Source organism: Brassica napus, chromosome A2, assembly GCF_020379485.1.
Source record: "Brassica napus cultivar Da-Ae chromosome A2, Da-Ae, whole genome shotgun sequence".
Taxonomy (NCBI): Eukaryota; Viridiplantae; Streptophyta; class Magnoliopsida; order Brassicales; family Brassicaceae; genus Brassica; species Brassica napus.
The window spans coordinates 4,229,291-4,251,729 of NC_063435.1; the positions used below are offsets into that span (position 1 = coordinate 4,229,291).

At 34.0% G+C, this 22,439-nt stretch overlaps 1 protein-coding gene, 1 long non-coding RNA gene and 2 pseudogenes across 3 annotated transcripts; all 4 read right to left on the reverse strand.

Annotated features, from left to right (window-relative positions):
* Positions 1 to 1,141: 1,141 nt before the first annotated feature.
* On the reverse strand, positions 1,142 to 4,098 carry LOC106387315 (subtilisin-like protease SBT4.8). Its single transcript, XM_048750429.1, has 9 exons — positions 3,952 to 4,098; positions 3,763 to 3,857; positions 3,558 to 3,649; positions 3,222 to 3,474; positions 2,651 to 3,143; positions 2,329 to 2,570; positions 2,123 to 2,234; positions 1,833 to 2,040; positions 1,142 to 1,737 (listed from the first exon to the last, which is right to left on the reverse strand). The coding sequence occupies exons 1-9, from the start codon at positions 4,051 to 4,053 to the stop codon at positions 1,187 to 1,189; spliced, it is 2,148 nt and encodes a 715-aa protein (XP_048606386.1). The 5' UTR covers positions 4,054 to 4,098; the 3' UTR covers positions 1,142 to 1,186.
* Positions 4,099 to 5,545: 1,447 nt separating this feature from the next.
* On the reverse strand, positions 5,546 to 8,475 carry LOC106387306 (annotated as a pseudogene).
* Positions 8,476 to 14,610: 6,135 nt separating this feature from the next.
* LOC125583467 lies at positions 14,611 to 17,429 on the reverse strand. Of its 2 annotated transcripts, XR_007320504.1 has the most exons (5): positions 16,989 to 17,428; positions 16,158 to 16,851; positions 15,915 to 16,071; positions 15,397 to 15,834; positions 14,611 to 15,254 (listed from the first exon to the last, which is right to left on the reverse strand). It is a non-coding gene; the product is annotated as an uncharacterized LOC125583467 (long non-coding RNA). The 2 variants fall into 2 exon arrangements; XR_007320502.1 differs by having other exon boundaries at positions 15,397 to 16,071; positions 16,989 to 17,429.
* A 128-nt stretch (positions 17,430 to 17,557) lies between these two features.
* LOC106387351 lies at positions 17,558 to 22,381 on the reverse strand (annotated as a pseudogene).
* Between the last annotated feature and the right edge of the window lie 58 nt (positions 22,382 to 22,439).

Genomic DNA, 22,439 nt, shown 5'->3' on the forward strand with positions numbered 1-22,439 from the left:
TTAAGATTTTTTTTCATATTAAGCTTATATTTCTTTCACATAATATATATATGTCATAAAAATTACCATCAAATCAGTTTTACTTATTTATTATTTTGTTTTTAATGAAAATACACTTTTAAATCATTTAATTTAAAATAAAATTATATATTAATTTATTGTATTCTAACAATTTGATTGATTTAATTAATTTGCTTTGGTGGATAACTTAAAAAGTTTTCATATGAATCGGGGAAAGCAAGCTTATGTTGTTATATTATATTTATTTGTGTATATGGAATCTATATATAATGCTAGTGTAATAAAGAAAGAACATTATTTTTTTGTAACTTCAAAAAGATACATTATTACAATTTGAAATTATTCAAAATTGAATAAAATGGTAATTAAATAAATCTAATTGTTTTTTATCTTGTTTAGTTGGATTCTCATGAAAAGAAATCGATAGGTTAAACAAATGTTTCAAAATTTGTTGTGTTATTGTTTTGTCTATAAATTACAAAATTTATTGAATTTATATATTTAATTATTGCACCCTTAAATAATATTTTATTAAGACATTAGAGAACTATGTTTTGAGTTGTTTTGTCAAAATTGTACAAAAATCTATGCTTTTTCATATTTGTCACGAAAATTTATATGTTAAACTTACTTTTACAAAATTCTTAACTTTGTCACGAAAACAAAAATCTATGCTTTTTCATATTTGTCTATGCTTTTTTAGATCATTATTTCTTTTTACAAAACAAAGTATCGGAGTCTTGAAAGTTGAATCCATATTATTGTAAATATACATAAAGTTTGTGATTATATATTTAGTGATTCTTGTATATGTGTTCAAGAAAGTTTCAATGGCTTAGTGGTATCTGCACTATATTTATGTCATACTAACCCGAGTTCGATCCTTGTCTTTGCATTGTTTTTTTCATTTTTTACGAAAAAATAAATGAGATGACGTGGCAACTTCGGACTCTCTGATTGGACGATTTTTTGTGCCTACGTGGACACTCTAAGAGGAGCTTATATTCCCTTTTTAGTATAGTATAGATAACTAGGTGGTAATCCGCGTCCTGGGCGGAATGATGGACTAAAAGAAATTATAACTTTAAAACTATATAGATCAGACATAGAATCAACGAGATTACTCAAACATAAGGATTATATTGATTTATTATATTAAATATTATCAGATTGTATCAGGGATATCAGTATAAACAACAATGGGGCTTCTAACTTTATGGATGCCATCAGACCATATTAAACTTGCAGAAGAAGGCAGCTTTGGGTCGATGTTGCTGCCTGAAATAGTCACGGTGAAAGACTGCTTCTCCTTCACCGACTTCATAGACAGGACATTAGGCGTAACCTCGACATTGAGCTTAGAACCCTGATTTAAGACAATCTGCGATATGTATGTAGAGTTGGGGGTACCGACGTTGGTGACGGTTCTGTTGAAAGTGACGGTGAAGGGGCTATTTGATCTAGCACGTTTAACCGTCATTGAAGGATAGTTGAGGTTTCTTGGTAAGGTCTTTCCAGTGCAAGTGATGGCTTCACCGGTAATGAGTCTAAGGGTTTTGGAAGTGTATTTCAAGTCGCAGAGAAAGGTGATGTGGTCTGCTTTGTCCAGTTCGTAGACAAGTCCAGGATTTAGAGCAGCTATTGGGTCAACATGGCCCGCTCCATAAGCGAACTCGGTTGATGCAACCCCAGTTTCAGAAGCATTCATCGACCAAGCTGCAAATATTAATTATATAAGAACAGAGTTATCAGCCAAAAAGGTTACTTGTGTTACAAGAAACTAGAAGAGGCATATGATTTTTGCGTGTTACCAGTTGTCATGATGGCAGATTGGATCATGGATGGAGACCAGTCAGGATGAAAAGTCTTGATGTACGCAGCCACGCCAGCAACGTGTGGACAAGACATTGAAGTTCCAGATAGAACAGAGTACTTCACACGTCTCTGGTCTTCTAAAGATGGTGGACTTAAAGGTGAATATGCAGCAAGAATCTCCACTCCTGGTGCAGTTATATCCGGCTGCATTTCACTCAACCTTTGTCTCTCAAACCCATATTTGTAAACAAGACGGAACAAAGATAAAAACAGTATTATATGTTACCTTAAGAAGGTCTACAGCGATAGGGTTTGGACCACGAGAAGAGAAGGAAGCAACTTTAGGCGCTTTCTGATTAAAGTCTGCCTCAGTTTTTAGAACAGTGCCTTGACTCGACCTGAGAATAAGAAACATAGAAATATCAAGACAAAGGAAAAATCTGGAGAATATTTAAGTGCATGAAATAGAGAGAGAGAGAGAGAGAGAGCTACTTTGTTGAGTTAACGTAAGAGACAAGAAACTCAAAGTCATCTGGTGATAGAGCAGAGAGAGGACGAGAGCTAATGGATGCATAGTCTTTGTAGTCTCTAATTATGGTTGCAACAGCTACATCTGAACTAACTGAGTATCCGCTCACCAATATTTTTCCCTCGACCTGAGATCCTTCGATATAATCTCCGTAGATAAGAGGATAGTTTTTTCCCTTCAGATCAAAAGCATTCACTGATCTCCCCTTTTCAAGACAAAAACAAAAGAGTCATTTGAAGGGACAGAGAAAATACTATTATCATAGGAATGTTACTTGATACTTACGGAAAGTGTCTTGCCGTTTTGGAGAACAACTTTGGTGAGAAACTCACGGTTGGTTGTACTGGCTGCAACGGTTAATATCCACGGCGCTACGCTTCCGACTGTGTTTGGATCTGGACCGCTGTTACCGGCTGAATTCACAGTGAGGATACCTTTGACCATAGCATGGAAAGCCCCGATCGCAATCGTGTCTTCTTCGTACCTAAGGACCTCACCGTCGTCTCCCCCTAAGGAGACGCTGATGAGGTCGACACCATCTGCTATCGCGTCATCGAATGCAGACAGTACAGCTTCTGAGCCACACTCAGTGCTGGTGCAGACTTTGTAAGCAGCGATTCTAGCAGCTGGAACACCGCCTCTGGCGGTTCCATTGCCAATTCCAAAGAAGCTTGCCCCCGCAACTGCGTTACCAGCCGCAGTGGATGATGTGTGTGTACCGTGGCCTTGGTTGTCCCTGGTGCCTTCGCCTGTGTAGTCTCTTGCTCCGATCAACTTGCTGAAACATTGTAAACAACATCAGTCTCTTATTTATAAACAATACTAATATTATAAGATAGACATTTTGGAGAATTACTTGTTGCAAGTGAAGTTTTTGCCGCCAGAACAAACACCTTTCCATTTTTTCGGAGGAGGACCAAAGCCTTTGTCGGAGAAGCTCTCGGACTCTGGCCAAATCCCTGTGTCAATGAGACCGATGATAGTATCACTCTCTACTGCCAAGTTTCGCTTTGTATTATTTCCTTCCTTTAACCCCATGAAGTCCCAAGACGCTGTCGTTTGGATTTGTAACTTCTTGCTCCGGAACACAGACACAACTCCTTCCATTTCTAAGACATTGGTTTCAGTTATCGAACAACATAAGTGTGTGTACGTTAAAAAGATAAGTGTGTCTCTGTCAAATATTACTCACCGGCTATTCTTTCTCGTTCTGACTCAGAGAGCCGGGCAGCGAACCCATTGAAACTCCTCTTGTAACTTCTCATCAAACGACCGTCGATCGAACTGTAGATATAAATATTTGTGTATGATGCATGTATCACTTGTTAGAATCCTCATCATAACATAAACTAATTATAACTTATTAATGATTAGAAAATGAATCTGTTAATTAGCACCTTTCTCCAGTGATCTCTTGAAGGATGCTCATGTGATGAGACATTGGTGAGTATTCTAGCCCAGACGGAAGTGATCCCATGTAGACAATATACACCTTCATGAATTATATTATATTATCATGTATGCTGGATTGGATTCAAATAATAATAAAAATAAACAAAATAATTTCGTTAATTATGAGACGATACCTGTTTATCTTGAGGATCATCTGCAACTGCTGAGACTAAACTCAAGAACAAGACGAGGACACATAAGAGGAGACAAAATGAGTTTGCTGGTGGTTTCTCCATTTCTTATAATATGAAACTAAAGGTTTCTGTAATATGTAAATATCTATGGGATCGACATGATAATATGCATAAATAGTAGAATCATTCCTAAACTCCTCTGGGTCTATTTATTATTATTGCTATTATATATTACCATAATATGAAGGACATTTATATCAATGATATCATTGAACATTGACTTGTTTTAGTCAACATTGCATTGTATATATCTATACTATTAGAACATAAAGCTTTTTGAGATACCTTTCCATTTTGCAAATATTTACATTCCAGCCACTGGTTTATTTAAATCCTTATGATTTTATCCCCTATATATAATTTGAAAAGCATTGCAACATTTTTTTGTAGTCACGTGTCATCACTAGAATGATTCTTAGAATCCTTAGAGAAATAGATTGGTCCATCTAAATATATAATAAACTTTTTATTAGACAATAAATACATTATTAATGTGTTTCATTATTTCCTTAAATGAGATTATGGAATTGCCTAATGTGGCTAAAGTATATATGACAATTAATAATTTTGAATAACAAAGATTTGATAAAAATAAATGTGTATTATAATTATATTTGTTTAATTTTAAGCTACTAAAATAAATTAAACAATCATAGTAACCATATAATAAAAATTAAAAAATTATTTATATATTATATTTTAAATTTTTAAAAACGAGTATAAATTACTAAAACTGTTAAAAGTTTCACATTCAAATTTTGTGATCTATGATTTAAAACTTTTGTTATGACATGATACAAATAATTAAAAAATAATATAAGTTAAAAGTCTCATTTAATAAGTATCAAAAATAAAATATACATAAATATGTGTATCATTTTAAATTAAACTATATGCCATATAAAAATACATAAATATCTTAGTTTTGAAATTTACTTTGAACATTTTTTTGATAAAAAATTTGAAATTTTTTTGACAATTTAATTTTTTAAAATATTATAAATTATTTAAACCATTAATTCCACAGTGAAAATTTTGTTATCAATAATTTAGACTTTTTGCTATAACAGATACAAATGATAAAAAAAATATGAGTAAAAAGCATCATCTAATAAATATTAATATTAAAATATACTATATATATATATATATATATGTTACTATCATTTAAATTTAATTATATATCATTTCAAATAGAGAAAATAGTTTTTTGATTTATAAAATTTATTTATATGTTCGCACCAATTTAATTATATAAGTAGTAGATAATGATTTTTTAATTATTCAATATATATTTATTATTTCATAATATGTTATAAACATATAATATATAAAAGTTACTTTTATATATAAGTTCATTCCGTGCAAGGCGCGGGTCTTAACCTAGTTTATATATATTTTTCACGATAAACCTGATACACTAAAATTGTGTCTTTACTACTGCAAACTAACAATGTAGAGATTAAGGTTTCCAGATTAAAGAGAATGATAGCCTAGAATCAACGAGATTACTCAAACATAAGGATTATATTGATTTATTATATTAATTAATATTATCAGATTGAATCAGGAATATAAGTATAAACAACAATGGGGCTTCTAACTTTATGGATGCCATCAGACCATATTAAACTTGCAGAAGAAGGCAGCTTTGGGTCGATGTTGCTGCCTGAAACTGTCACGGTGAAAGACTGCTTCTCCTTCACCGACTTCATAGACAGGACATTAGGCGTAACCTCGACATTGAGCTTAGAACCCTGATTTAAGACAATCATCGATTTGTAGGTAGAGTTGGGGATACCAACGTTGGTGACGGTTCTGTTGAAAGTGACGGTGAAGGAGCTATTAGTTCCCGAAAGTTTAGCCGACATTGAAGGATAGTTAAGGTTTCTTGGTAAGGTATTTCCAGTGCAAGTGACAGCTTCACCGGTAATGAGTCTAAGGATTTTGGAAGTGTAGTTCAAGCCGCAGAGAAAGGTGATGTGGTCTGCTTTGTCCAGTTCATAGACAAGTCCAGGATTTAAAGCAGCTATTGGGTCCACATGGCCAGCTCCATAAGCGAATTCGGTTGAGGTAAACCCAGTGTCAGAAGCATTCATTGACCAAGCTGCAAATGTTAATTAAGAGACACCATATAAGAATAATCAGCCAAAAGGTTACTTGTGTTACAAGAAACTAAAAGATGTATATGATTTTTGCGTTACCGGTTGTCATGATGGCAGATTGGATCACGGCTGGAGACCAGTCAGGATGAAAAGTCTTGATGTATGCAGCCACGCCTGTAACGTGTGGACAAGCCATTGAAGTTCCAGTTATAACAGAGTACTTCACATGTCTTTGGTCTCTTTGCCTGTCTTCTGAAGGTGAACCCAAAGGTGAAAAAGCGGCCAGAATCTCCACTCCTGGTGCTGTTATATCCGGCTGCATTTCAATCAAACATTTTCGGTCAAAACCATATTTGTAAACAAAATCGAACAAAGATAAAAACAGTATATGTTACCTTTAGAAGGTCCACAGCGATAGGGTTTGGACCACGAGAAGAGAAGGAAGCAACTTTCGGCGCTTTCTGATTAAAGACTGCCTCAGTTTTTAGAACAGTGCCTTGTGGGGACCTGAGGAAAACAAACATAGATATATCAGGACAAAAGAAAAATCTGGAGAATATTTGAAGTGCATGAAACAGAGAGATTTACTTTGTGGACTTAACGTAAGAGAGAAGAAAGTTATAGTCATCTGGTGATAGAGCAGAGAGGGGACGAGGGTTAATGGTGGCAAAGTGTGTGTAGTCATTAATTATGGTTGCAACAGCTACATCTGAACCATATGAATATCTGCTCACAAATATATCATTTCCCTTGACCTCAGGTAATGAAAAGACAAGAGGATAGTTCTTTTCTTGCAGATCAAAAGCATTCACTGATCTCCCCTGTTAAGACAATAAAAAAACAAATGTATGAAATGGAGAAAGAAGATACAATGAGAATGTTGCTTGATACTTACCGCAAGTGTCTTGCCGTTTTGGATAACAACTTTGGTCAGAAACTCACGGTTTGTTGTGCTGGCTGCAACGGTTAATATCCAAGGCGCGACGCTACTGACTGTGGTTGGACTCGGACCGCTGTTACCGGCTGAGTTAACAGTGAGGATCCCTTTGGCCATAGCGTGGAAAGCCCCAATGGCGGTTGTGTCCTCTTCGTATTTAAGGGCCTCTCCTCCGAGGGAGATGCTGATGAAGTCCACACCATCTGCTATTGCATCATCAAACGCAGACAGTACAGCATCATCGGTGCAGTCTGTGCTGTTGCAGACTTTGTAAGCAGCGATCCTAGCAGCTGGAACGCCGCCTCTAGCGGTTCCATTGCCGATTCCAAAGAAGCTTGCCCCCGCAACTGCGTTTCCAGCAGCTGTAGACGCTGTGTGTGAACCGTGGCCGTCGAGGTCCCTGGTGCCTTCGCCTGTGTAGTCTCTTGCTCCGATCAACTTGCTGAAAGACATTGAAAACAAACGTCAGCCTCTTCTTTGAAACAATACTAATCTTATAAGAGAGACATTTTGGAGAATTTATTACTTGTTGCAAGTGAAGTTATTGCCGCCGGAACAAACACCTTTCCATTTTTTCGGAGGAGGACCAAAGCCTTTGTCGGAGAAGCTCTCGGACTCTGGCCAAATCCCAATGTCAAGGACACCAATGATAGTGTCACTCTCTACGGCTGGGTTTCGCTTTGTCTTATTTCCTTCCTTTAACCCCATGAAATCCCAAGACGCTGTCGTTTGGAGTTGTAACTTCTTGCTCCGGAACACGGACACAACTCCTTCCATTTCTAAGACAAAAATGATACATTTATAAGTTTGTGTGGGTTATAAGATAGATAAGTGTGTGTCGGTCAAAAATCACACACCGGCCATTCTTTCTCGTTCTGGCTGAGAGAGCCGCGCAGCGAACCCATTGAAACTCCTCTTGTAACTTCTTACCAGACGATCTTCGATCGAACTGTATATATATATATATAAATATTTGTGTATGATGCATGTATCACTTGTTAGAATCCTCATCATAACGTAAGCTAATTATAACTTATTAATGGGTAGAGAATGAATCTGTTAATTAGCACCTTTCCCCGGTGATCTCTTGAAGGATGCTCATGTGATGAGACATTGGTGTGTATTCTTTCCCCGACGGAAGTGATCCCATGTAGACAATATACACCTTCATGAATTATATTATATCATCATTAATGATGGATTAGATTCAAATAATAGATACACAAAATACTTGATAATCGTTAATTATGAGGCCATACCTGTTTATCTTGAGGATCATCTGTAACTGCTGAGACTGAACTCAAGAACAAGACGAGTACACATGAGAGAAGACAAAATGAGTTTGCTGGTAATTTCTCCATTTTTTATAAGATGAAGCAATCTGTACATTTTTATGGGATGGACATGCATGATAAGATGCATATATATAGTAGAAAAATCCTCTGGTTCTGTTTCTCTTATTGCAATTATATTACCATAATTTGGAATGACTTAGACCATCTCCAACCCACCTCTATTTTTATCTCTATATTTTCCTCTAAAATAGATAAACTCTACTATAGAGGTAAATTACCTCTATAATAGAGTTCCTCTATTTATAGAGAAAAATATAGAGATTTGCTATTTTTATCTTTAAATATAGAGGTAAAAAGTAAGATTCCTCTATATTTTCCTCTAAAATAGAGGAATTCTATTATAGAGGCATACATTGGAGCAAATCCACCTCTATAATAGAGATCTCTATTTTAGAGGAAAATATAAAAATATACATTGGATATACTCTTACATTAATCATATCATTGAATATTGACCTGTTTTAGTCAACATTGTATATTTACATAACTAATTTGCTACTTCTACTTTGAAGTCAAAGTCTTTTTCAACTTCTTGCTCAAAACTAAAATCTACTTAACTTATTTAGGAAGTGTTTTCCTTATTTGCTTATTTTTCATCACTACATTCATTCTAATAAAATGACATGACTTTTGTAAATATGACATAGCATCAAATTAACTGTGACATGCATAATTAATTTTATTTATAAATATTTTATGTTTTAGCAATATTTTAAATATATTAATAACTAGTAACTCAAATATCATCATTAAAGTAAATTTCCGGTATAAATACATTCATTTTGATAAAAAAATGGATAATAATTAATAAAGCATAAATCATCAAAAAATAATATGTATTAGCAGCGGATTCGAGCTTGGGTTTTTTAGAGGAACGATTTGTGCCATCTGACCACTGACGCATAGTTCATGTGAAAGAAGATAATTGATGACATTGACGAATTTTCCACATGTGTCCTGGAAAAAGGATTGATTGTACTATACCAAAACATACTCTCGCTGAATATAGTATAGTTGACGATTCATTATTTCTATTACTCAGACATTTAAAACTTAGAAAAAAAGAACGGGAGGAGGTTATGAGGGAGGAGGTTACGAGACATGGTTGATGACGGTGTGATGGAGGAAAAATGGTGAGTAGTGGCGATTATCGCGGTGGTGGTGATTGTCACATCGACGGAGGTGGTGATTAGGGTAGGGGCGGTTATGGATTGTGACGGTGATGATTGTTGTAGTAGCGATGGGGGTGATTATGGTGGTGTTGGTGAAGCTGTGTTAGATTTGAAATATGTAAAAGAGACAATATTGGAATTGGTGGTAGTTATGGTGGTAGTGACTATGATGGTGATGGTTACAGAGAAAGTGGCGGACATGGATATGTAGGAACTAATGGTCTTTTATAACATAGATTAGAAATAATATTGAACAAACTAGATGGTATAACAAGTATTAGTAAAATTATTAAATAGAATGGTATATTCGAAAATGAATTGTTTTCACTTTCTCTACATCTATGGCTGATTTCATTGATCATATGTATCTTATTAAATTATACAACATGAAAAAAAGTATAAACGCTTATGTGAAAATTACTTTTCATCTTATGAAATATGAAGGTATATATAGAAACGAACAAATTAAATTGTATACTACATAGTAATGAAATTACAAAAAATGATTTAGAATACTATATCATGTACATCTCAATTTTAAAAATAGTATAAAATAAATTTTATAGTTAAAACACTTGGATGTGACAGTGGTTGAGAAAAAACGGTGGTGGAAAGATATGGTTACGGTTTGATGGTGCTCAACTGCTCATGGTGATGGTGGAAGAGTGATGGAATATCAGAGTTGATGCTGATTACAAAGGAGGCGGTTTGTGGTTATGGAGGAAGAGATGGTGGTTGAAAATATGATGGTTAATTGGATTTTGGCAAAGAAAAATACAAAATACTGAACAAAGATTACAGAATGTGGTGATTGTAGTGGAAGTAGCGACAATAACAGAGGCGGTTGTGATTATGAATGAAGCAGCAGCGGTGGTGATTGGTAATTATACTATTAAAGCAGGATTCTTAGCCTACCATTTTCTTTACTAATATTGCATGTTTCATTAAGGGCAATCAAGTAATATTAATAAAACATCTATATTGGGTCTTTTTTCGGATCCAGCTCACATCAGATCTCTTTTGGGCTATTTGGGCCGATTAATTAATCAGAATTAATATCACATTTTTTTCTTTGGGCCATTGAGTCCAAGTTCAAATAATTTTTTTTTCAACTATTCTTATTTATTATTATTTTTCTTTTCTTAATAAAAATTAAGCATTCATGACATTTACTAAATATTTGTCAATTGAGAAAAAAAAACAAAAATAAATCCGCGCTTTGAAAGCGCGGGTCAAAATCTAGTTAATAATTAAAGAAGAAGGTATTTGAGATTTTAGTGACCGGATACTATAGATAGTATAGTATATAATATAGTAATAATGATGACTCTCTTTTTTAGTTAGATTCTTAAAAATACTTGATTTCTTAGCTATCCAGTCTAATTGCCCTTTTAGAAAAGTGATATGTCATTCAATCTAATGGTGAGGTATACAAATTTTATTTAGTAATGATTTATGTTTTTGCCAAAAAAAATGATAATAACTAATAAGTCCTATAATAAATTTTCCTTGTAAATATTCATTTTTGATGTAATTTTTAAAATATGGTAATGTGATATATATATATATCACATTAGTAAGAATTAAATTAGATATAATTACAAATATAAAAATCACATCAACTTATATATTGTATTTTTGTATAAATGTTTATATTTTATCAAAATTAATTGTAAATATGTACCAATACCAAATTAAAGCCGTACTAGTCAAATTGTTTTGTTGATAATTAAATGATTGAAATTTTATTAAAATTTCTTGTTTATTAGTTTAATTAAAAAATATATTTTTTTTCAATTTTAGCATATTTTAACTAAAACAAAAAAAAACCAAAATTTATTAGATTTTATATATTTAAATTTATGCATACTTAAACTAGAGGATAAAGACGTTTAAAATCAGTAAAAAAGAAACATTTACAATCATTAATCATCAAACAAAATATAATATAAATTATATTATTTGTATATAATACAATTTTAATTCTGTTGAATTTTAAATAAGTCAGCCACATTTAATTGTTTTGAGTCAGGAGTAACGTGTTCTAAAGAAAAACTAGAGTTTACCCCGCACATCGTGCGGATATATTTTTATTTTATAAATATTTAATTTTGATATTATTATATAAATTTAAATATACAATCTATATCTTAGTCTTATGTATTTAATAACTCTTTAATTTTATTGTTTAGGTTTTTTATTACTTTATTAATATAAGGGTTCGTTTTATACATTTTACCTTTTTTATTACGTTTTCGAGTTTTCATAATTTGAAATAATCAAAAAAAATATTCTTCAACATATGATTTTTGAAAATATATAGCTGTAAAAATAAAATTTTAACATATGTTAATAACTTCATTTATATAAAAAAATATGACATGATTAACAAATTTGAACCCGTTTTAGTGGTAGATGATAATTTATTTAAATGAAAACATTATATTACTTAATTACGAAATTAGTTAATGCAATATTTAATAAAAAATATTTAAGAATTTAGTAGGATTTTGTTAGATTTTTCTCAACAGATTTTGTTATAACTAAAAATAAAATTCAAATCTAGAGTTAAAATTAATTTATTATTAATATTCTTATTAACTATTATGTCATATTATGTGATTAATGAAATGGTCCTAGTAGACTTCTAAATAGTAGATAAAAATGGTACTTCTCTTTTAATAGAGAAGATTCCAATAATCTTTCTGGCAGTGATTTCTTGGCCCTTTTTTATTCGAAAATCTTTCTTGGCCCTTTTTTATTCGAAAATAATATACCTTATAATTACTATTTTCTCATTTTGTTGGGTCCTAAAATCTTATAAAAATGGGTTTTATGTGGGTGTAAGTTTTACTTTCACCGACTGCAATCCTTCGAGATTGCATTATATTCTTGTTTTTTTTTTGCCATCTCAATGATTTTATTGATCACAAATTACAAATTGTTTTATGAAAGACGGACAAGAATGGAACAAACTCCAATCTTGATTTTGTAAGATAACTGTTTTCGCTAATATATCAGCAACTGTATTTCCTTGTCGTCGCGTATGTTGAAAAACCATGGAAGATTGCATTATATTCGTTAAGTTTTAGAGGAATTCTAAAATAATTTAAGAAAATAAAATTAAAAAAAAAAAAAAGTAAGAGAGAGGCAAAGAAAAAGGAAGTAAGGACCGGTATCAAACTTAATCTTCCAGCTGTCGAGATGTGAATGGTTTTACTTTTTACAAATTACTAAAATTTAACTATCTATTAAAAATCTATTAAAATAATAATAATTAACAACTGAGATGGTTGTTTTGGGTTTCTACCCGTTGAGGCTATTCTTGTTGATTTTTTTTAACGCTGATTTATTAGGATATTACAATTATGATATGAGAAAAATTACATAAGACGATTCGACAACTGACAATATTATCTGCCCTATAAAGACTTATGCTTAACTGCATCACCTAAGCCGTCCTACAAAGATCCACGCCATAGCAGATTTACTTGCACCATATTGAATATCTCTTATAAGCCTTTCTTTGTACTCTGCATAATTGTTTAATAAATCGCTCTTTCCGGGATTTGAAACTTGGATTTCCTGTAATCTGCAAGAAATTACATAGTCTGAGATTCAAATCCCATACCTGGGTGTAGAAACTTTTTAAAGCTTAACCAGTAGGCTACGATGATTCCACACTGGTTGATTTTAGACCGTGAATTTCAGCTATATAACTGTGCTTAAGAGTTAAGACATTTGCTTTGACCAAAAGAAAAAAAGAGTTAAGACATTAGCATATATCGGAAGTCAAGAGATCAGACACTGAATCAACGAGATTACTAAAACATAAGGATTATATTGATTTACTAGGGGAAGTCCGCGCGAATAGGGGAAGTCCGCGCTTCGCGCGGAATCTTGATAGTTTGTCAAATATATTTTTGAAGTTTGTTTCTAAATTTATTGGATTATGTTATTTTCTTTGGTTCGGAACAGTTTTTGCATGATTCTTGCACGATTGGCGTAATTGCATATTGCATACTTCCAAACCATACAACTATTAACTTTTAGTGCTTAATTTGTAATCCGACTTTAGTATTTGTTAAATTCAGTTAATTTTGATTTTAAAATTGTACTCCCACACTGAGCTAACATAGTTTGCTGTAGTTATGAAAATAAACCATATCATTTACTTCTAGTAGTAACATTTGCCATACCATTTTTGCTTAAATTATGAAAAAAACTTCATCTTTGATCTGTATTATTAACATGTGTATACGGGTTTTCAAGTTTGCACCAATGGCATATATATGTTTCTCTTATACTTTTATAATTTGTCAAATAACATTTCAATTTGGTTATTATATTCTTATAATTTGTCAAAAAACATTGAAGTTTGGTTATTCTAACTCCATGAAATGATGTATGGATGCAACTCTAATTCTAGCAGTCGTTTGTTCTTGTTTTATTTTGTTTCTATCCAACTTTAGTTTTTTTTAGAAAAACGAAAAACCATTAAATCTCGAAAGAATCTCTCTGAAAATACAAACCATAAAAACATATTTTGATGCCGTAGGATGCAACTTTTAACTTAAGAAGTATATAACATTAGTTAAATAATATTTGGCTGCAATGTATGTGTTATGCCATCTTCGGTGTTGTTATAAAATACTTTGTATTTCTCGAATGTTATGAACCTCCAAACTGCAGCTAGCAAGAAATCGTGTAGATAGTTATACGTGTGTAAGTTGATCATTAGTGGGTGTAGGTTAATGTTATTGTAGACTTAGCATCTAATATTGTAGTTTATTCTACAAAACTTATTATTTTATTTCATGCTAAACCGGATTTAATTAACAAAATATATTCTTTTTTTATATTTTATATGTATATATTTAACAAACGTAATATATAAATACAATATTAACTATCAATTGTATATACAGATAATTCGAATAATCACGTTATTTTCAAGCTAAATTTGGCTTGAAGGCAACTCCAATACCAAACAAAACAATACATATAAGTTTTGTTGCTTATTCTTGAAGTCTATAAATTTTTAGGATTAGATTACGTGAAAAAAGGTAAATCAAACATAATATTCTTTTATGTACTAAAATTTAAAACCCAACGTATAAAGCACAAAAACACAGCAAATACTCGTGAAGGAGAGTACCTGAACTTCACAACTCAAAATATAAAATATGCAGAAACAATGTCATCCCGCCGAAGAACGTAATTTTATTACAGCTCCCAACAGCATCAACAACTCAGAAGTATAGGCTTGTAGATCTACCAAACTCCTTCCTATCTTCAATGGCACTTTCTCAGGTAGGCTTTGTTGTTAAAGGATATATTTCCCTGTGATATGTCATCCACCCGAAGCCTTTCATCCTCAGGTGCTGAAAAATCTTTCGCGTTGTTCCTAAGGCATGTTTCTTCAACCTCACTGCTCCATCTTGCACTACTCTGATTATTATTGAATCTCCGGTCAAGACTTGTCGAGGAAGGAGATCTTTCAAGCATGGGCCGGCGAAAAGCTTTTGTGGAACCATGAAACTCGCCCAAAACACCATCTTCCGTCTTTACAGTTTTCTCAGACGCTTTCTGTCTTGTACCCCTGTCCGATCCTCCAGACAGCTCAGCCGCCTCCCTGGCAGAGACCCATTTTGCAGTCTGACCTGAGACGTTCCTGTTTCACCATAACAAAATTATGATCAATAGCAACTTTAAAGCTTCTTCAAAAGCGCAAATCAACATTAGAGTCAAAAACATCAACTTACAAAGACAGCACACCAAACGTTTCCAAGTACACAAAAATAAAAAGCACATACCCATTCTCTTCTTGCGCCACAGAACTGGAAGGTTAACGCTCTGATTTGAATCATTTGATCACATCACCATCAGGCCCTGCTCGGCTACTTCTAGTGTCCATGTATGTCCTGATAATCTGGAGACTTCCTCCCTTCTCTTCTCTGTCTATACCGATCACTTTGATTATCTAGACGCGACGCATCACGATCATTATTCCTTTCCCCGTCACTTTTACTTTGTTTCCCTTCATGATAATAGTCACGGCTACTTCAGTCTTTCTCTCTCTCTCTCTCATGAGCCCTTTCCCTATCATGATCCCTGTCACGATCTCTACTCCTATCACGGTCCCAATCCTTGCCATAGTAATGATCATGCTCATAATCCCGACGATCGCGATCCCGTTCCCTGTCTCGCTCATAGTCACGATCACGATCCGAGCTAACGCTCTTCTACAAATCCTGGCTCTCATTGGTGATCAGAGAGATGTTCTTGATTGATCACTTGACCTTTCTGTTCAAGAAAGATACAGGACGTTTACCTTTGATTGATCAAAGTTCACGGGCAAGGAGGCTGGAAACTGGGGAAGGCAAGCTTCTCATCAAACAAAGCATATTCCTCTATCAGTTTCTTCAACTGAGTTTACATTATATTTCTGGCTGATTTTGTATCACTCTAGTTGACAATTACTCTATTCCCTGTGGAGATATCAAACACACACTTTAAAACTTAAGTGTATGCATTTTAGAAAGTTCAGTTATATTAAGGCTAAAGCTAAATTTACCTAAAATGATCTCGAGTCAGAAGCTGAGTCATCTCTTTGTAAAGATCTTCATAAACCTTTTTGACATTTCTGAAATAAACATACAAACAACATAATTACTTCAAGGAAGAATATAGCCGTATATTCAAGAAATAAATTAAAAGAACAAATCATCTCAATCTCGAGCTTCACTATATCTTTGTCCTAATCTCAAATAAAATTTCCATAGAAAATCAATTATCATCGAGCTTATTGAACCCTGAGAGATACATCCCAACTTTGTCCCACTCATCAGCAAGACCTTTCTCTTCGAAGGGATTAATATTAGAAAAGAACAGATTCCTGCTCCAGCGTAACATGACCTCAACCAAATTACAAAATTATTAAGATATGAGTTTAAGAACACTATGAACATTAGTTTAATAGTCATATGAACATGAATTTAATAACACTTATTCAAGTAAAAAAAAGGTATGAAGTTTAGGATTACTATGAACATGATTTTAAGAAAACTATGAACATGAGTCTTACCTTAATAAGGATCTGAGTAAAACAGCTTGACAATGTTGAGAATACACGCTAGAATACTTTTATATGTTGATATGAACATGATGTTTAAGAACATAATCACCTTTGAATCCAGTAAGAGCATATATATATATATTCACCATCGTAAGCTCACCACCGTGTTTGAAGTTCCTGGCTTCCCAGAATTCTGTGGAAGAACATCGGCCCCATTTAAATCAAAAAGAAGTTGGCCATTTTAAAGAAAGTAAGTTTTCTGAGTTGATCGATAGTTACAAAAAAAAAAAAAAAAAAAAAGTTTTCTGAGGTGAGAGGAAGAAGGCTTACCTTTTATAGGAGTAGAGACACCGCCTTGCAAAGGGATAAGCCGCATTCAGTGTCAGATCGTTGTCGACTTGGGTTGATGAAGTTAAGAAGTATGATAAAGGCGATGAAATACCGTCTCGATTGATTAGAACGGAAGGCAAAACATCAGAATTGAAGATTTACACAGAGATGGTTCACGTCAATTGAACAGCTCGAAACTCCGTAGTTGGTATCAGAGAACGAAGAACAACACTTTTGGTTTCAGAAATAGAAGAAGAACATGAACCCTAACGTCGGGATTGAAGATTCAAATAGCGATGTCTAACATTGATTAAACATCCCGAAACTCCATTGTTGGTACCTAGAATTTCTATTGTTAGCTTCAGAGAAGGAAGATGAACATGAACCCTAATCATCTCGCGCTTGGTTTCAGAAGCAAAACGCAAAGCCCAAAAACTGATAACCGTGGCCCCAAAAAATTAAACGCAGCGTATAGAAAGATGAGACAGGTGTCGCGTTCTCCTTGCACGAATTGATGACGTGTCTCTCTAAGGAGAGAGTAAAGCTATACTTTATATAATAAGATTAAGATTATATTAATTAATATTATCAGATTGAATCAGGAATATCAGTATAAACAACAATGGGGCTTCTAACTTTATGGGTGCCATCAGACCATATTAAACTTGCAGAAGAAGGCAGCTTTGGGTCGATATTGCTGCCTGAAACAGTCACGGTGAAAAACTGCTTCTCCTTCACCGACTTCATAGACAAGACATTAGGCGTAACCTTGACATTGAGCTTAGAACCCTGACTTAAGACAATCTGCGATATGTATTGAGAGTTGGGAGTACCAACGTTGGTGACGGTTCTGTTGAAAGTGACGGTGAAGGGGCTATTTGATCTAGCACGTTTAGCCGTCATTGAAGGATAATTGAGGTTTCTTGGTAAGGTCTTTCCAGTGCAAGTGATGGCTTCACCGGTAATGAGTCTAAGGGTTTTGGAAGTGTATTTCAAGCCGCAGAGAAAGGTGATGTGGTCTGCTTTGTCCAGTTCGTAGACAAGTCCAGGATTTAGAGCAGCTATTGGGTCACATGGCCCGCTCCATAAGCGAACTCGGTTGATGCAACCCCAGTTTCAGAAGCATTCATCGACCATGCTGTAAGCGTTAATTAAAAGACACCATACAAGAATAGAGTTATCAGCCAAAAGATTACTTGTGTTACAAGATGGATCTCAATTTTGGTTACCGGTTGTCATGATGGCAGATTGGATCATGGATGGAGACCAGTCAGGATGAAAAGTCTTGATGTACGCAGCCACGCCAGCAACGTGTGGACAAGACATTGAAGTTCCAGATAGAACAGAGTACTTCACACGTCTCTGGTCTTCTAAAGATGGTGGACTTAAAGGTGAATATGCAGCAAGAATCTCCACTCCTGGTGCAGTTATATCCGGCTACATTTCAATCAAACATTTTTTGTCAAACTGGTTTTAAAAAAGACAATTTTCTCAAATAATTATTTTGTAATTTTTTGTCGCAAAAATAGTTTTCAAAGAGAAAAATGACCAAAATAACTCTTTTAATTTCGAAAAATTTTAATATTTATTTTTAATTTTTTAAAATTTGAAATTCTATCTTCATAATCTCACCCTTAACTCTAAGCTTAAGTTTAAATTAGTTAACCCTAAAATATAAATGTTTTTTTACCTTTTAATAAAACTTTTTTGGTCATTTTTTTCATTAGATGCTCTTTTGTATTAAATGCTCTTTTGTGATAAAACTCTAAAACGTTATCTTAGAGAATTTTTCTTTTAAAAATCCAATAAATATTTAAAAAAAAAAAGATGTGTCACCTTTAGAAGGTCAACCGCAAGGGTGTTTGGACCACGAGAAGAGAAGGAAGCAACTTTAGGAGCTCTCTGATTAAAGAATGCTTCAGTTTTTAGAACAGTGCCTTGTAGCGACCTGAAGAAAACAAACACATACATATCAGGACAAAGAAGGAGACTCTTAAGAAAATGTAAAACGTACGACACAGATAAAAGCTCGTTTGTTACTTTGTGGACTTATTGTAAGAGAGAAGAAAGTCATAGTCATCTGTTGATAGAGCAGAGAGGGGACGAGGGCTAATGGTGGCGTAGTTGTTGTAGCCTTCAATTATGGTTGCAACAGCTGTTTTTGAACTAACTGAATATTCGCTCACCAATATTTTTCCCTTGGCCTGAGATTCTTGGAAGACAAGAGGATAGTTCTTTCCTTGCAGATCAAAAGCATTCACCGATCTTCCCTGTTAAGACAAAAAAAAAGCAAAAAAATTTGTAGGACAAAGAGGATACTATTATGATAGGAATGTTAGTATTACTTGATACTTACCACAAGTGTCTTGCCGTTTTGGATAACAACTTTGGTGAGAAACTCACGGTTGGTTGTGCTGGCTGCAACTGTTAATATCCACGGTGCGACACTCGCAACCGAGTTCGGAGTTGGACCGCTGTTGCCGGCTGCATTCACAGTGATAATCCCTTTGGCCATAGCGTGAAAAGCCCCGATTGCAATGGGGTCCTTTTCGTACGGGATGGCATTGTCATCCCCAAGGGATACGCTAATGACATCGACACCATCGGCTATTGCGTCATCGAATGCAGACAGTATAGCATCTGTTTTACACCCTGTGTCGGTGCAAACATTGTAAGCAGCGATCCTAGCAGCTGGAACGCCGCCTCTCGCTGTTCCGTTACCTATTCCAAAGAAGCTTGCGCCCGTAACTGCGTTTCCAGCAGCTGTAGACGCTGTGTGTGTACCGTGGCCGTCGAGGTCCCTGGTGCCTTCGCCTGTGTAGTCTCTTGCTCCGATCAACTTGCTGAAACATTGAAAACAAAGTCATCCTCTCCTTAAAAACAATAGTAATCTTATAAGATAGACATTAAGAGAATTACTTGTTGCAAGTGAAGTTTTTGCCGCCTGAGCAAACACCTTTCCATTTCTTCGGAGGCGGACCAAATCCTTTGCCCGAGAAGCTCTCCGATTCTGGCCAAACACCACAGTCAATGACTCCGACAATAGTATCACTCTCTACTGCCAAGTTTCGCTTTGTATTCTTTCCTTCCTTTAACCCCATGAAGTCCCACGACGCAGTCGTTTGGAGTTGTAACTTCTTGTTCGGGAACACAGACACAACTCCCTCCATTTCTATCAAAACATAAAATGGTTTTAATTAACTACCTAAGTGAATCCTTATAAACCATTTCAGCATAAGTGTGTCTCGATTGAAGATCACTCACCGGCTAGTTGTTCTCGTTCTGACTCGGTGAGCCGGGCAGCGAACCCGTTAAAACTCCTCTTATAACTTCGCACCAAACGACCTTCCATCGAACTAGAGTATATATATGTGTGTGTGTATTACTTGTTAGAATCCTCTTAATTAATGTGGGCTAGTTATAACTGATTTACGAATAGAGAATGATTTAATTTAATCGCACCTTTCTCCAGTGACTTCTTGAAGAATACTTATGTGATTCGACATTGGTGTGTAATCCGGTCGAGACGGAAGTGAACCCATGTAAACAACGTACACCTTCATCGAATATTATCATCATTATCTTCGACATGTATAATAAAACGAGATTGGTAGAAACAAAATTTATTATTAACTGTTATAAAAACTAATATACCTGTTTATCTTGACGATTATCTGTGGCTGCTGAGACTAAACCGAGTAAGAAGACAACGATACATGAGAGAAGACAAAAGGAAGATGCTCGTTTCGCCATCTTTTTCTGAATTATATGTTACTCTATTTTTTCAATTTCAATGGAGATTACATAAAATGATGATGAGTATTAGTAGAATTTATACTTTAACCGTGCAAAGAGACAAATCCTAATAAAACTCCATTGATTCGGTCTCCTTACTTGCTAATTGTAATGAACATATTACCATATATTTTATGATATCTTTCCCAAATGGCATCATTGTATGTTGACCAAAATGATCCACGATCGTTAATTTAAGGAAACATATCTATTATTATATTTTGTTACATCTAGTTTGATGTTATTTTACAATAATAACTAGGAAACACCGTAGTCTACTGGTTAAGGTTTAAAGACTTCTACACCCAGGTCTGGAGTTGCAATTTTTTACAGATTACAGGAAATTCAGATTTAAAGTCCATGAGAGAACTATTTATTAATATAGATTACAGAAGAAAAGCGTACAAGAGATCTTCAACATGGTGCAAGTAAATCTGGTCAGAGAATTTTCATAGGACAGTTCGGATATATGTGTTAAGCAAATCCATATTTCAAGAGAGATCCCACTGATTAATAAGACGTTTCACCTTTAGTGAATGATTTAAGAATTGAGATTGATTTTTCTGTATTGCTGGCCTTAACAAGATGCATGTATCCATGGATCATTCAAACTGAAATGGACTTCTCTGTACATCTAGTTTGATGTTTGAGCTCATTTTTTTTTGTAGAATTTTCCTGAATAATTAAGAAATATATGTATATACAGATATATTTAAATAATTTATTCATTAAAATGTTTGATAATGGTTTATTATCCGATAATAATTTGTTACTTGGTACATATTTTGTTAACCAATACATAGTTTAATACCAAAGCATTGATAAATGATCTGTCAACTTGTACATTATTTAATATTTGGTATGTTAGCAGAGAAATGGGTTGATACATGGTTTGTGAGTTAATATGTTATATGATACATGAATTGTTATATGATATATGTTTCGTTAACTGATTCATAGTTTGATACCAAAAAATGAGTAGAGGAAAAGATTCAAAAATTGAGAAACGATGGTCAAGATGAGATAAAGAAGAGAAGATATCAACAGAGGTTTGGGATTGAAAAACAGAATCGATGGCGATTGAAAAACAGAATCGATGGCGGTTGAAAATTTAGAATGGAGACTGGTGAGTGCAAAGGAGATGAGAGTAATATGTTTCTATGGAGAATTGGTTTTCTCCATCAAATTAGATGAACTTAAATACTTGATTATGAAGAAGAAAAAAAAGTGAAAGAGGATAAAATGTTATCTTACTGAAAAATTTAGGGAAAGGAAAGTGTGAAAGAAAAAAAAGCACAGATTGCAAGGACAAAAAAAAACATAAGAAAAAAAAGAGCGAAATAGAGATAATTTTGGAAATTCAAGTTAAAAATCTATAGTAATTTACCTATACATCAAATCATGTGTATTTACTTAATACTGTTTCTATGTAGGGATATAAGCTAAATTACTCTTCTTAGCAAAGAGCAAAGAGCTACTGCCCATTGCTTTGTCAATAAGTTGATTCCCGTCAGTTTTGTTTTTTAAATCTTTTAATCTCTCTTCATGCTACTTCACTACATATCAATCTAAATTTAAAAGGCCATATAGTCGTCTCTTTTTTAACACATAAAAGGCCATACAGTCCATCTAAGGGAATTTCCACTCCTAAAACTT